Source organism: Nematolebias whitei, chromosome 22 (genome assembly GCF_014905685.2).
Source record: "Nematolebias whitei isolate Nwh7 chromosome 22, NemWhi1, whole genome shotgun sequence".
Lineage (NCBI taxonomy): Eukaryota > Metazoa > Chordata > Actinopteri > Cyprinodontiformes > Rivulidae > Nematolebias > Nematolebias whitei.
The window spans coordinates 24,243,327-24,259,071 of NC_056519.1; the positions used below are offsets into that span (position 1 = coordinate 24,243,327).

The 15,745-nt window shown below is 39.6% G+C and overlaps 2 protein-coding genes across 2 annotated transcripts in view; one reads left to right on the plus strand and one right to left on the minus strand.

Annotated features, from left to right (window-relative positions):
* Positions 1-15,745, minus strand: part of LOC119428279 (cysteine and glycine-rich protein 2) — a gene marked incomplete at its 3' end in the record, with an annotated part of 103,718 nt that overhangs the window by 4,447 nt on the left and 83,526 nt on the right.
* Positions 1,744-15,745, plus strand: part of zdhhc17 (zinc finger DHHC-type palmitoyltransferase 17) — a 58,824-nt gene continuing 44,822 nt past the window's right edge. Inside the window, exon 1 of the mRNA XM_037695944.1 lies at positions 1,744-1,826. Coding sequence (XP_037551872.1) covers positions 1,764-1,826 — 63 coding nt within the window. The 5' untranslated portion in view covers positions 1,744-1,763. The remainder of the gene's footprint in view (positions 1,827-15,745) is intronic.

Here is a 15,745-nt window from a genome sequence, read left to right on the forward strand (position 1 = left end):
ATCCTCAGACTGCAATCACAAAGAGGTAAAAAGAAACTTAGTTAATACTATTATAATTTTAAATTAAAAAAGTTAATTAGATCATGATAGTACTTCAAAAAGCGTTCAATACAAAAACAACTGGACTTTATTTGTAACAGAAGACGTTTCGCTCCTCATCCGAGGAAGCAATTTATGTAAAAAGAGAAAAGCCGTCTCTTAACAGAGGAGGAGGCCTCAGATTCCCACTTTCAAAAACATATAATGCAACTTTAAAACAGATCTCCAGCCAGTTTTCACACCTGATGGGAACAGAGGGGCCTCGACTGTGAATTAGAGGAACAAAGACCTACTGTTTTAGATTTTTAGGTGTGAACTGCCAATCTACATATATGTGTGTGTGTGTCTTATGTGTGTGTGTGTCTTATCTCACTCAGCCTTATAACCTGTATCTCTCACTCTCTGCTCTTTGAATTGAGAAAGCTCCTCGGATGAGGAGCGAAACGTCTTCTGTTACAAATAAAGTCCAGTTGTTTTTGTATTGAACGCTTTTTGAATTCATCATGTCCTGGATGACTGAGAATCTTCACCAGCATCATGATAGTACATTAACGTTACCTCTTTTTGCACGGTCATCATTTCTGTTTAGAGGTGGTTGAATGAGTACAGTATGATAATAACCTTTGAAACACTGCACAGTTTGATTACTTAAAATTAAGCGGATGTGACTCAAAATATAGAAATAATGAAATGAGAGATGGCTCGGGACTTTTGCTCAGTACTGTACTGAGCATTAGGGCTTTAACAGACTACTCGAGTAATCTACACATCGATTCCTAGGACACATTGAGGATTTTAATTTCACGTGGAGTATTCGTGGTGACGTCATTCATGTATCACGTGATCCGCACCGGCGCGGGTTACAAAATGGATTCCTCTATTACTCCAAGCAGACGGATGGAGCAGAGCAGACCCAGTTTTGGCAAACAGGTAGAAATGCATCAATAATATGGAAATCTTTCACTAAAGATGAATCTTCTGGTTCAACTACCGTAAGGAAATAGAAAATGAAACAACTTCCTGACTGTTTGGAGCTCGTTGCAACCGGTGTTACACCATATTTTGTGACCACCGTATATTGTGACCTTAGGGGGCGGTGTTGCATGCAATGTTGTAGGTCACAGAATCTGGTGTAACACCGGGTCCAATGACCAAACCAGAACCAGCTTCCTCTGACCTTGTTTCACAAACAATAAGCAAAAAATATTAATCTTTAAACCTATAAAAAATAAAAAAAAACTATAAATATATTAATCTCTGAAACTAAACTTTATGTGCACCACAACTGGCGGTGGTGCGGGGTAGTCGTCTCCCCCTCTGTTTCTAGTTTAGTTTTTGATGTGCCGCACGTTTCTTCACGTTTGCAGCTTAATAATAAAAACTAATAGTTTACTTTTTCCTGTGACTTATTTGCTGTATGATAAATTGTTGGAGCATATGCTCCAAATGTTTTGTTGGTCTTTTTTGTTTGTTTGTAAATAATTACCTTTTTTGCGGTTTTATTTATTTTTGTATCTTTAGATCGTATGATGTCATCAAGTACTCGAGTTCTACTCAAGTTTTATTATGTTAATGTCGAGTTTAAAAATTATGTAGCGTTCAACCCCTACTGAGCATGCGTGTGACGTCCTGCCAATCATCGCTGTTTTTGACAAATCCCCTCCACCCTCTTCCCCCCTACAGCTTCTTCTTTCCCATAATGCATAGCGAGCATCACCACCAAGATGGCCGACGCTATGGAGGAATATGAGAAAGAAGCTGGCTGCGTCCCTATTCTCCATCCTGAGGTAAGCTCCGCGAGCTCCACGCCTTGGGGCGGTGATTTGACCAGAACCGAAACGCGATCCGCCCGTTTGTGCTCGGGCGAGCGTGTCACGCTGTCGGGCTTTCCCGGAAACACGGATGTCCCCTACAGAACCACCGGTGGTGGGGGTGGGGGGGTGACGGCAGCCACCTAGCGATGCTAACGGTGCTAACGCTGCACCCTCCTCCTGCAGAGAGTCAGTAAACGCAGGACAGATGTTGACACATGTGTGTTCGGCTTCGTTTTTGCTCCAGTCGTACTGACGGCACGCGCATCGTGAACCAGCCCGTGCGTAGAAAATGTCGTTGATCCTTCCAGTCGTATCTACGTTAGCTCTGAAGCTAACCTGGCAGCAGAGCTTACTTCTGTTCAGCTGACTGCGATGTAAACTGGTCTGAGCTGTGGTTTGTGACATGTACACCAGTTGTGTTGAACCTGTGATCATGAAGCTGCAGCAAGCTGCTGTAAAACGTTCACTAGTGCTTTGACAGACATGTAATCCAGAACTCTGGATTTTTCTCAGAAATGTAATTGAATTTTTTTTTTTTTTTACCAGTAAATATAAATGAACAATATTCAAGCTTTATACAACAGGAATCTTTTGAATACTCCCTTATGTATTTAAAGCTGTCGTCCTTTACGTTTCAGTAATTCATAAGCTCTAATGCTTTAAAATATACAAACAAGTTTTCATTTGTATTTTTATGTTAGTAGTAGTACAGTCACAGTACTGTACATTCCACACCTCTGGATTTAATATTTTGTACCTGGTTTTAAAAACTACATCTTCCATAGGGCTGCTCAATATGGCATAAGTTTATTGATATCACCGTCTCAATATTGCAGTTTCAATAAATGTCAAGAGACAAACCACATGCAAAAAATTTAACCCCGGCCCTGAGTCGGACACCCACCCCCCCCACACCCCCCTGTTAAATACCCACAGCCGGTAAGCCTGTCACAATAACAAATTTTGCTGGGCGATTAATTGTGTCAGAAATTATTGAGATAAACAATAATATTGTTTGAAATTTGACAATAATTAGTAGGGGTGTAACGGTACGCTGAAGTTCGGTTCAATTTCAAGGAGGGATCGGTTTTGTAATTTTTGGTACAAAAAAAGACAAAATGAAGATTTACAAAACATTTATTTTGAAAATATGCCAAGTAAACAATACGTTTGTATAAAATAGAATAAAAAGCGACCCATTTGGATGATATTTTAAGTAAACTGCACTCTGTACAGTAAATTAACTATACTAACAATAATGAAAATCTTAATAAATACAATAACAGTCAGAACCAGAAGAGTAAGCAGCAACAAACTGTTTACAATCTAACTAGTCAAGTTTTAAGTTTTTGTCCAAAAAGACAAACTTGTCCACATTTTCTGTCCAAAGCACAGGTCTAGTTGCAGTGAATATCTCCAGCGGTGGAGAAAACCACTCACTAGATGTAGAGCTTTGCAAATGTTGCAGTGCGTCTGTATTTGGCCTCATCATTAGTCACAACCTCTTGGACCTGCTCCCTCCGGTGGGACAGGTCCCTGGAAAAGTTCAGAGTTCACTCATCACACACTTCTTAGCTGGAGGTGATCTCTGGTGGATTTCCCTGAACAGGAAGACTCGGCTGCTATCTCTGTCCCAGACTGGAAATAAAACACAAAGAGGTAAAAAAAAAAAAAAAAAGTTAATAAGATTATAATTTTAAATTTAAAAAAATTAATTAGATGATAATAAAAGAACAATACCTCTTCTTGAATGGTTATGAGGTGGTTGAATCTCTCGTTCATCATCAGGGCTTTAATCTGGTCCAGGGCTTGTTGACGATATCAGTTTTAGCTTTTTCATAAAGTGCTGCTACAACTTTTTGGCTGAAGTGTTGACGTGATGTCGTAGCAGAGCTCAAGAACTTTCAAGCCGGCGCATCAACAGCTTTCAAAACTCCTACAGCTTGTTTTATTTCTCTGGACTGATCTGAATGACCTGATGAGGGTTGTTTAAATGCTGCTGTTATCGGTCTTTGCAACAAGCTGCTTTTCTTGCTTCTAGAAGAGACGTTCACGTTCGGATGACGTCGTTTCAAGTGCATTAACAACTTAGACGTGTTGCTGCTGCAGATCCAATCTCCGTGAAACAACGTTGACACACAGCTTTGGATTTGTTCACTTGTCTTTTAACTAGAAAGCCGTAATGTTCCCAAACTCCGGAGCACCCGGAGGAAACCCACACATGCACGGAGAGAACATGCAAACTCCACCCAGAAAGTTCCTTGGACCGGGATTAGAAGTAGAGTAACGTGTTCACTGAGAGGCAGCAGCTCTACCACCGTGCTGCCACTGTCAGGTTATACGCAGTCCTAATTATTAGTAATAACATCTTTTAGTTATTATGGCCAACTAATTTAAGAATCGCATCTAATAATGGTTGGCATTTAGCAACAAATATTATTTTAAATATTTTAAGCAAACCAGATTTTTAAGATTTTTGTGTTTGCCACGTTTTTAACATTTGTTTGTACTCAATTTTTTTTTCCTTCAATTTTCTTTGACTTGAGTATACGACAGTGCAAGTTCAACAAGGCAGGGCTGTTTTCTTGTCAGTTTGCAGTTTCATTCATAAAGGACAGCAGGTTGTATTAATGCAGTCTTTCTCAAATAGTGGGGCGCGCCCCCCTGGAGGTGCCCGGGGCGATGACAAGGGGGCACATGTGACCCGAGGAACATGCTTTTTTTGCCGCAGGGAGTACGTTTTTGTTGTTGTTGTTGTTGTTGTTTTTCACCATTCTTATTTAGTTGCGTGCTTTCCGGCAGCTGTTTGCTCGTATCTCTCCGTCTTACTAATGATAAAGTTATGAACAAATATTGCTGCCTTGTTGTTTTGGGAGCCGTGTCGCCCTCTCTGCTGCTGAGACCATGAATAAATAACTCCCGACACCTCCGCAGCATGTGTTTTTATGGCCATGCGCTCTGGACGTCACTCACAGCACGCATGCAACAAAGAGTAAACTCAAAGCGAGAGGGTTACCTGCCCACTCTTTCTCGTTGACATGTTTTTAGTTTTATCAATGAGTGTGCTCATTGATCATGACTTCCTCATTTTGATTTAATAAATAAACATCAGCACAAATTGTTTTTTTTTTTTTTTTTTTTTTTTTTTTTGACTGAACGTTATTTGACTGATGAAGTCCTTTAGATGAATGACAAAAGAAACATTTCAACACGAAAAAATGTCCAGAGTATCTGACTTAACTTTGTTGAAATTTTACCATATTTAAGATTAGAATCATTTGCGGTGACTGTAGCTTTTTAGCTAGCGTGTCTGTATTGCGTGCCACTAGCTTAGCATTACGTAATTGTGGGGAGTTGTCGACGGGTGTGGTGAGTGTGGAGATGGAGACGTGTCTTTGTTGTGTGCAGTTTGTACCGACATTATTCCAGCGGGGGGAGATGGCCCAGCTTGAGGGAAACGGGACGCTAACTTCATCTTTTTAGCTAGCGTGTCTGTATTGCATGCCGTTAGCTTAGTGCTTCATAATTGTGAGAAGTTGTCAACGGGGGTGTCGGTAGGCGTGGCGCTCTGTTCTGTTGACAGGGCGGGGTGCTAATTTTTTGGGACAGGCATTTTGGGTTTTCATGAGCTGTATGCCATAATCATCAGTATTAAAACAATTAAAGACCTGAAATATTTCAGTTGGTGTGCAATGAATCTGAAATATATGAAAGTTTCATTTTTATCATTACATTATGGAAAATAATGACCTTTATCACAATATGCTAATTTTTGAGAAGGACCTGTAGTCTTGGTGAGTCTTTCACTTCCAGTAATACAGGCCTGGTGGGCCCCTCTCACCCTCTGGTATTAACCATTAACAGGTAAAGCAGCTGGTGACGTAGAGTCTTTATCAGTTTTCTGAGTTACTGTTACACAGGTTAATAGGCTAAAGTTTAAGTGGGGTAAAACAGACAGTTAATACAAAATGCCAAAATGATTTTTTTTATAGTGTGTGATGTGTACTACCCATAATATAATTAATTAGAGCTGCTGAGTGTAATAATGTTGATTTAACGTTCTGTCAGTATGTAACCGCACCAATGATGGGTCTGCATTTTATCGTGTCACATATACAAAAACTTATTGTCAATTCTTTCCTTCATTTTGGCTCCTTATTCTGAACATTTGGACGAATTAACCATAATTGTGTTTGGATAAAGATGTGCTTTAGTGCTGTAATCTTGTTGGATGTGTTTAAGGATTGTACTTTTGAGTTCTAAAACTGTTTACTTACCTTTCTACATTTGGGCAATATTACCAAAAAACAATTGTGCTATATTATGGAAATTTATCACAATATCAATTTCAAGATAGTAAAATTCTGCTTTTGTGACTATTAATATATAATTAAATGCTATAACTTAATTCAGTGGTGAACTGGGACTCATGGTCCTCTGTAGAACAGCGCATTGTGTCATAGGATGCATGTTGACTAACACCACTAAAACATGCGTCAAGCTGAGGCGTGCCTTAATAATAATAACAAAAGTCAACTTTAAAATTTGAGCTTAAAATGTTTTCTTTCTTACCACAATACACAATCTCTTAAAGCAATAGATCACCATTCAAGATCTTTTTTGTGTTGTATTTGTATATTTGAGATTTTTTTATATTTATGAGATTTTTTAGATATTTCCTTACTTCAAATACAAACCGGATTCCAAAAAAGTTGGGACACTAAACAAATTGTGAATAAAAACTGAATGCAATGATGTGGAGATGGCAAATGTCAATATTTTATTCGTAATATAACATAGATGACAGATCAAAAATTTAATCTGAGTAAATGTAACATTTTAAAGGAAAAATATGTTGATTCAAACTTTCACAGTGTCAACAAATCCCCAAAAAGTTGGGACAAGTAGCAATAAGTGGCTGGCAAAAGAAAATTGAGCATATAACGAACAGCTGGAAGACCAAATAACACTAATTAGGTCAATTGACAACATGATTGGGTATAAAAAGAGCTTCTCAGAGTGCCAGTGTCTCTCAGAAGCCAAGATGGTAAGAGAATCACCAATTCCACCATTGTTGTGCAGAAAGATAGTGCAGCAATACTAGAATGGTGTTACCCAGCGTAAAATAGCAAAGACTTTTAAGTTATCATCATCAACCGTGCATAACATCATCAAAAGATTCAGAGAATCTGGAACAGTCGCTGTGCGTAAGGGTCAAGTCCGTAAAACTCTACTGGATGCTCGTGATCTCCGGGCCCTTAAACGTCACTGCTCCTCAAACAGGAATGCCACTGTCAAGGAAATAACAGAATGGGCTCAGGAATACTTCCAGAAAGCATTGTCAGTGAACACAATCCACCGTGCCATCCGCCGTTGCCAGCTGAAACTCTACAGTGCAAAGAGGAAGCCATTTCTAAGCAAGCTCCACAAGCTCAGACGTTTGCACTGGGCCAGGGGTCATTTAAAATGGAGTGTGGCAAAATGGAAAACTGTTCTGTGGTCAGATGAGTCATGATTTTAAGTTCTTTATGGAACACTGGGACGCCATGTCATCCGGACCAGAGAGGACAAGGATAGCCCAAGTTGTTATCAACGCTCCGTTCAGAAGCCTGCATCACTGATGGTATGGGGTTTCATGAGCGCTTGTGGCATGGGCAGCTTGCATGTCTGGAAAGGCACCATTAATGCAGAGAACTATGTTCAGGTTCTAGAACAACATATGCTCCCATCTAGATGTCATCTCTTTCAGGGAAGACCCTGCATTTTTCAACACGATAATGCCAGACCACATTCTGCAGCAATCACAACATCATGGCTACGTAGGAGAAGGATCCGGGTACTGAAATGTCCAGCCTGCAGTCCAGATCTTTCACCTATAGAGAACATTTGGCGCATCATAAAGAGGAAGGTGCGACAAAGAAGGCCCAAGACGATTGAACAGTTAGAGGCCTGTATTAGACATGAATGGGAGAGCATTCCTATTTCTAAACTTGAGAAACTGGTCTCCTCTGTCCCCAGACGTCTGTTGAGTGTTGTAAGAAGAAGGGGGGATGCCACACAGTTGGACTTGTCCCAACTTTTTTGGGATTTGTTGACGCCATGAAATTTGGAAACAACAGATTTTTCCCTTAAAATGATACATTCTCTCAGTTTAAACTTTTGATCTGTGATTTGTGTCCTATTCTGAATAAAATATTAGATGTTGGCACCTCCACATCATTGCAGTCAGTTTTTATTCACAATTTGTTTAGTGTCCCAACTTTTTTGGAATCCGGTTTGTATAAGTATTTACCAATTCATTCTACTTTTGTCATAAAACACAGCTACAACTAAACAAGAGAATAAGAACTGCATTAAAAAGAGTTGCTGCAGGAACCTGTGTAGTCAGTGGGTGAGAGTACATAAGAAAATGTATTTTTCAAAGTGATGATGCTTCAGAGTAAAACGGTCATGAGAGACACTACAGTATCATGAGGCATTTGGCACTGGTACGTAGCCAGGCATTGCTGGTGTCGGGGTCTTGATACAAAAAAATGGAGGTATAATAATTGATGCATGCTATAGGCTACCTGTGCGTTTTGTCCTTGACCCTTGTTGGCTCACTAGTATAAATAAAAACCAACAAAGGATACATCTGTCCTCAAATTATCCAACAGCAGAAGTAACTTAATCATTAGGTGTGCAGGGATTTTCAGCATGGGAAGAGGAGCTTCAATGCATTTCAAATGCCTGGGAAAAGCTAAACTTGTTAAAGCTGCAGGTGCTAAAAAATAGCTGTTTAAAATTTAGACTCAGTATTTGTGATGTAGCAATTTTAAGTCTCATGCAAGGAAAGGCTTGCAGTATATCGTATGTGCTCAATTTATCACTCACCCCTAGTCTCAGGTACTGCAATAAAACTTAATATCATTTTAAAAATGAAGCTTTTCATTCGTGTTGATGGTCTGATTGGCTCAACATGTCATTTAATGCCCATTGAATCCAGATTGTCATCAGTCTATGACACAGGCAAGGCTCATTTTTCAGTTTCAAGGTATACTACGTGTCAAAAAGTCACAGTGTGTAAACCACTTAAGTTTTACCATCATGCTTTTTCCGTGGTTTAGTTGCTTTTAATGACGTAACTTTTTTTTCCCAGCTTGGGATGTACAGAGGGCAGTACAACACTTCAGTCAGCTGTGTATGCTATACAAGGGGGAGTCCACTATTTTATTTTGTATAAAAAATAAAAATAAGACCATTTTTTAACCTTCTGTACATTCTGTGCTCTAGGAACAAACAGTTAGCCAGCCATGTCTTGTTTACCACAGGAGCGACACCCATCACCCTTACTTATCAGGACAACCTTGTCTTGAAACAAATATTCAAGGGGCTAAAATAATTAACATTTTTTTAGTCAAATTAACAGGGCAGCACGGTGGCGCAACTGGTAGAGCTGCTGCCTCTCAGCGAGCAGGTCCTTGGTTCAAACCCCAGTCCAGGGGCCTTTCTGGGTGGAGTTTGCATGTTCTCTCCGGTTTCCTCCCACAGACCAAAAACATGCATGTTAGGCTGATTGGTAACTATAAATTGTCCCTAGGTGTGAGTGAGAGAGTGAATGGTTGGTTGTCTCGTTTGCCTCTATGTGGCCCTGTGATGGACTTGCGACCCAGGGTGTCCCCCGCCCCTCGCACAGTGATTGCTGGACATGGGCACCAGCGACCCCCATGACCCAAAATGGAATAAGCGTGTAAAGAAAATGGATGGATGGATGGATGGATGGATGGATAGTCAAATTAACATCCTACTGCAGGTTCATTAGAGGGATCCCGGCTAAATCACTAGCTTGTTTGGCTGTCAGTGTTTGTAAAAGGCAGAGTTATATAAAAAAAAATAAAAAAAAATGTAATGGAGCTTTTGACCCGTTTTGGCCAAGTCTTCAGGCTGGTTAGGTGCGTAGTAAGCGGCCATTTTGCCTCTAACATTTGATTATGATGCACTGATGATCGATTGTTTTAGACTGTTGCTCCTCCATTTTGCATGTGTAAAGCCAGTTTCTGGGATTTCCCCAGCAGACTGATTTGAAACATCAATAAGGTGCTATTTATATGACAGACCCTGTTGGCAGGCCTCAGACTGATGAAGTCTTTTGGATGAAAGATGAAATGTTTCTTCCAAAAAAATCTGTCCAGATGACATGATTTAACTTTTTTGTGATTTATTTACTTGGATGATTGAGCGTACTTACTCATATGTATCTATATTTTTGTTTAGGTACAAGATGCCTTAAAAACGCTGTGCTGGCTCACTGGTGTTTTAGCCGACTCTGATTTTAAGTCTATTCTTGATACTAGTGATAAAACTGACCATTTTGAATCATTTTGTTATTGTTACATTAATTTAATTTGACTCACAAATTGTTCAAAAAGAGGGGGAGAAAGTGAGATCAGTGTTTGGCAAGTGAAAGTGTTTGTCTTACTAAATGTAGATTACTTTCACTCATATGGATTTAACTTCTGTTGGAACCTGCACTCAGTCCTTTTTGGGGTTTTCTAACACAGTTGTAGAAAAAAAATCTTCTTTAGTCAGATCATTTAATTTTATATTGATGCCATCAGTTGTTACCTCCTGCTGATTGTGTTTTTATGACGATCAGTTTTATCACAAGGTAGTTTTTCGTTTTACTCAAAGTAATGAAAGGAACCGAGAATCACTGAATCATTACACATAACAGAAACACCAGAAGAGAGGAATGGGTCGTAGATGTCAACTGTGGCTGAAAACTTTAGTGACTGAGTGAGATGGACTGCATTGTGGATAGACCTGTCACGATAACAAATTGTGCTGGGCGATTAATTGTCTCAGAAATTATTGCGATAAACGATAGTATTGTTTGAAATTTGACAATAATTAGTAATTGTCAAATTTAAGAAGAAATGTTGATTAATTTTTGTGTGTAGTGCCTTTTTTTTACCACTGGATGGCAGTATAAGACTGTTTGATCCAAAAGATGGATAGTGAGGGAGCGAGCAGCGTGTCTCTTTAAGAAAAATGGGAGGGACGCCCCTTGACATGACATGGACTGTAGGGCTGAGCCATATCATATCGTTCACGATAATACCGGTAATAAAAGCTTGTCTGGGCAAAAAAATGATATAATGATATGCTATATAATACTGCAAAGCAACATTTTAAGTTAATTTTGTTAAATAACTGATTTCTGTTTTTTTTTTTTTGTTTGTTTTTTTGTATAACAAAATTTATCGTTATCATCAGAATGCTCTGAAATATCACAATAATATATTTGAGCCATATCGCCCACCCCTAACTGTGAATTTTGGAGCTTCAACAAGGAGTTTTTTTTTTCCGAGGTCGACCTGTTAGCTTAGCTCGTAGCTTAGCTGCTTTTAACAATCCAAAAGCGTGATTTTGGACCGTTTAAATTGATTTTAAAGAGAAAGGGAGGGGTCAGTGAAGAGCACCGGAGTTGAGCTTTTTATCATCCAGTGTCTTCAGAAAGAGAGACACGAATAAACGATAAAGCCGATAAATGAAAATGAGGTTGATCATTTTAATTTATCATGCGATTAATTGATTTATTGTTTATTGCGACAGGCCTATTTGTGGAGCTAAGAATGTTTTATCGTGATGACTGTAATCAGCAAACCACATCAATATTTCTCTTTGTCCAAAGTTGATGTTCTAGTCTCAAAGAAAAATGACCTGCCATGATGGCAACACATTGTTTAACTGACATGTTATATATTTACACAGCACCAAGTTTACAGTATGAACTTTGTGCTGCAGTGCACATTTACTTGTGATCATAAAGTAATTTGTCCAGAAGTTGTGGCTATGTCAAAATGTAGTTATTTTTCTATTTGTTCACACAGCCTTGGCCTAAACTTGTTCCCTTTTTAAAAGCAGGGTGCCAAGAGGAATCTAGGTCCTTTTATAGACTGTAGAGAGAAGCAAGTGAGGTTGAATGTTCAAGGCACCTAAACTGAAGGTTTGAAAGTTTGGTTGCACCCTGCCCTCCTTTATAGTTGTTTTTTCTTTCTTTTTGAACTAAGTCAGTATGCCAAACTCACAATTGTTCTTTCCTCTTCTTGTTGTAAAATGCTTATCAGTGCTGAGGACCGTTGGATTCTTTTTGCCTGAAGCATTGTCATCATCTCCCTCAGTAAGAATAGCTGCTCTCCTGCTTCCCCCGATCCCTGGATTCTAACCCGTCACTATTAAATTAGCCTCTTGAAATGACTCTAATTTCAAGCTGAATTTGATTTTGAGCTCCAACTAGAGCTGGAGGGAAGAACAATACAGTTGTGCAGTATAGTTGCAAGAAAGCAGACGTATAGTGAGGAAACACTTGCCATACTTTGTTCGCGCACAGATTTTCTTTTTTCTTTTTTACTGCGACAATTTTAGCTACGGCTGCTGATTCTGGTTTAAACTGATCAACGTGGGTACTTAATGGTACTGAATATATTCAGCCAAACTCATGAGGCCTCCACGTCCTGGGGAGCAGCAGCCATATGTCCTACAGACGTATGCCAAATTTACTGCATCAAAATGATGGTTATTACAGATTATGAATACAGCGTGTGAAATATAAAAAATATTTTGTTTCATCACTCAAATTCAGGCAGTAAATTTAAAGAATTCAGTTTTAGTCATTTATACGTCTGATACATATGGAATCAAAAAAAGTATGGTCCATCGTTCCAAACCTTTATCCCAGTTACATCCATCAAAAGTATAAATTGTTAAAGAAAAACAGTAATAAGATCTAAGATATGAACTAAGAAGAGAAGAGCCCGACCGATGTGGAAATTTTGGCTATTGCAGATGCCGATAATGGGAGGTGAAGTCTTAATGCTGATTTATATGGACTTAAAATATTTGGGCTTTGTCCACCCCAAGAATGTAAGTAAACAGCTACTTTTAAACCTGTTTTAATACTTGAAGTCTTGAAACAGACATGCCTTCACATTTTCTATACTTTACTATTCAGAGTCAGTTTCTTTGTTGTTCCACATGTGGTACGAAATTGTGTCCACAGGGTCTCGGTTACATCCAACAATAACATGTAAAAGAAAAACAGTAATAAGATCTACGATATGAACTTAAGAAAAACGTCAACTAAAAATACGCTAAGCACTAGTAGCTTAAAAACAATAAAAGCAATACGCCGAACAGCAGCACAAACATGAATCTGTGTGAGCAGATGAGTACGAATGAACACAACAACATGAAACCGATCAGCAGCAACATGAAACAGATCAGCAGCAACATGATGTGATTTTTTTCAGTGATTATTCTGGTTGGGGGATGTGCTCGGTTCGGTTGAAGGGGCGCACGGTTCTGTTGACAGGGCGGGGCACCCTGCTTATAAAATGGTAGGGGAAACACTGCTGACTGTTTAAACAATGAACAGGGAAGGTTGTTTCTTTGTTTAATTTATATTTTTGTAACATACTTGATAACTTTATGGTGGAGTCAGCCTCTCCACAATCACAGACATCTACACCTCTAGATGCAGGAAGAGGGCCACCTGCATCATGAAGGATCCCACTCACCCAGCACACACACTTTTTGCCCCACTCCCCTCAGGAAGGAGGTTGAGGAGCATTAAGTGTAGAACCACTAGACTGAGGAACAGCTTCTACCCTGAGGCTGTTAGACTCATGAATCTCTAAACACCTGTCAGCACTGACGTAACGCTAAGCTAGCAGATCGCAATACAGATGCACAAGCTAAAAAGCTAAAGACAGCCTCTTCCCTCATGCTGAACCCTCGCACTGAAACCCCCCCACCCCCCACTCGGAAACAGTCCAAACCAACCACGCCCAGCTGTGTCCCCCACCCCCCCCCATAAAAAACTGGAGTCATGTGTGGTGAAGGTCTAATTCGTACTGACCACTGCAGAGTTATTTTTTTCTTTGTAGAGAAGTAAAGATTTCAGACAAACAATGCATTTCATGAGGATGTCAAAGATAACATTACTAACACTGATATATTTTACCTCTACATTAGGTTTCTTGTTCTGGATAAAGTTTTACAAGGCAATAGCCTATGCTAGGTTATCTAAATGTTAGCTTGCTAACTTGAGGAGCACTTGGCTAATGATAAGGTAATAGGATTGAAGATAATTTATTATTATTGATTTATTTTATGAGAGCTGAGTCAAAAGGCGAAGCTCTCAATTTACTGGTTGATCTACGTTCCTAAACTCATCTATGGTCATGAGCTTTGGGTTGTGACCGAAAGAACAAGATCTCGGATACAAGCGGCCGAAATGAGTTTTCTCCGCAGGGTGTCTGGGCTCTCCCTTAAAGATATGGTGAGAAGCTCGATCATCCGGGAGGGACTCGGAGTAGAGCCACTGCTTCTTCACATTGAGAGGAGCCAGATGAGGTGGCTCGAGCATCTGGTTAGGATGCCTCCTGGACGCCTCCCTGGTGAGGTGTTCCAGACACGTCCCACCAGGAGGAGACCCAGAGGAAGACCCAGGACACGCTGGAGGGACTATGTTTCTTGGCTGGCCATTGAACGCCTCTGGATTCCCCTGGAGGAGCTGGCCCTAGTTTCTGGGGAGAGGGAAGTCTGGGCCTCCCTACTTAGGCTGCTCCCCCTGCGACCTGACCCCGGATAAGCAGAAGAAAATGGATGGATGGGTGGATTTATTTTATTTTACAGATCAATTAAAATAAACTTGCCATGCTCTGTTCAGCAAAATACTACAGTTTTGCTCGCTGCTTTGGCTGTGCTGAAAGTGAAAGTGAAACTTAAAGTGAATGGCCATGACTTGAGAGTAGTTTTTATGCACCCTCTGCTGGATTCATTGTACAATTATGGCTTATGCAGTGGAACAGATAGGGTTCTCATCTTAAGGTAGTTTTCAATATTTATTGGTCTGGATTTTGTTATCCATCCAATTTATTTTCTAACATGATTACTTGTTACAGTTTACAGGGAAACTGTAACAGCAGTGTTTAGCTTATTTATTTTATTAATTATTCTTAGCAAAACCTGAAAATGTGGATAATTGTTGGCATTAGTCTAGTTGTTCCATTTTAAAATAAAATAAAATCAGCCAAGATATGTTAAAAAAAACACCATTTTATTTATTTTTTCTGGAAGAAAGAATGGTCTGTCTTTTTAACACTTCACTAAGTCCTATCAAGAATCGAAAGCTCAGTGAAACAGAAATTTGTCTGTAGTTCTTATTTCTTTGCACCTACTTCCTTGTTTCTGTCCACCACGTTCTCCCGTGGCAGCAAAGATGGAAGCAGCACTCATCCCTCAGACTCTGCAGGGAACCCTGAGCTGAGCTGGAAGTCTCTGTGCTGTCACCTCAAGTTACCCAACAGCTCTGAGGAAGCTTGTCGTCTCCTCAACCCCAAACCAAATGTTGCCTTATTTTGCCATCTTTGCCCTGTAGTTTCAGACACTTGAATTTCTGCTTGAAAGAAGGAAATGTGGAGAGTTTAACAAAAAATTACATATATTGAAAAACTTTTGTTCTTGCCACCTAATCTATTTGAGATTAAACCTATTGTATACATTTTTGCTACTTCTCTTTTTTGCTTGTTTGCTTGCCTGTTTAAATTATAACATTAGCTTGTTTGAATTGTGGCATTAGCATTGTGTGTAGTCGTGTAGCATCAAACCATGCTAACTGTAGGATTAGCCTGTTTGAATTGGAGCATTGGTCTGTTTGAATTGGAGCTTTAGTCTGTTTAAATTCGAGCATTGGCCTGTTTGAATTGGAGCTTTAGTCTGTTTGAATTGGAGCAGTAGACTGTTTGAATTGAAACATTGTCTTGTTTGAATTGGAGCAGTAGCCTGTTTGGATTGGAGCAATAGCCTGTTTGAATTGGAGCAGTAGCCTGTTTGAATTGGAGCAGTAG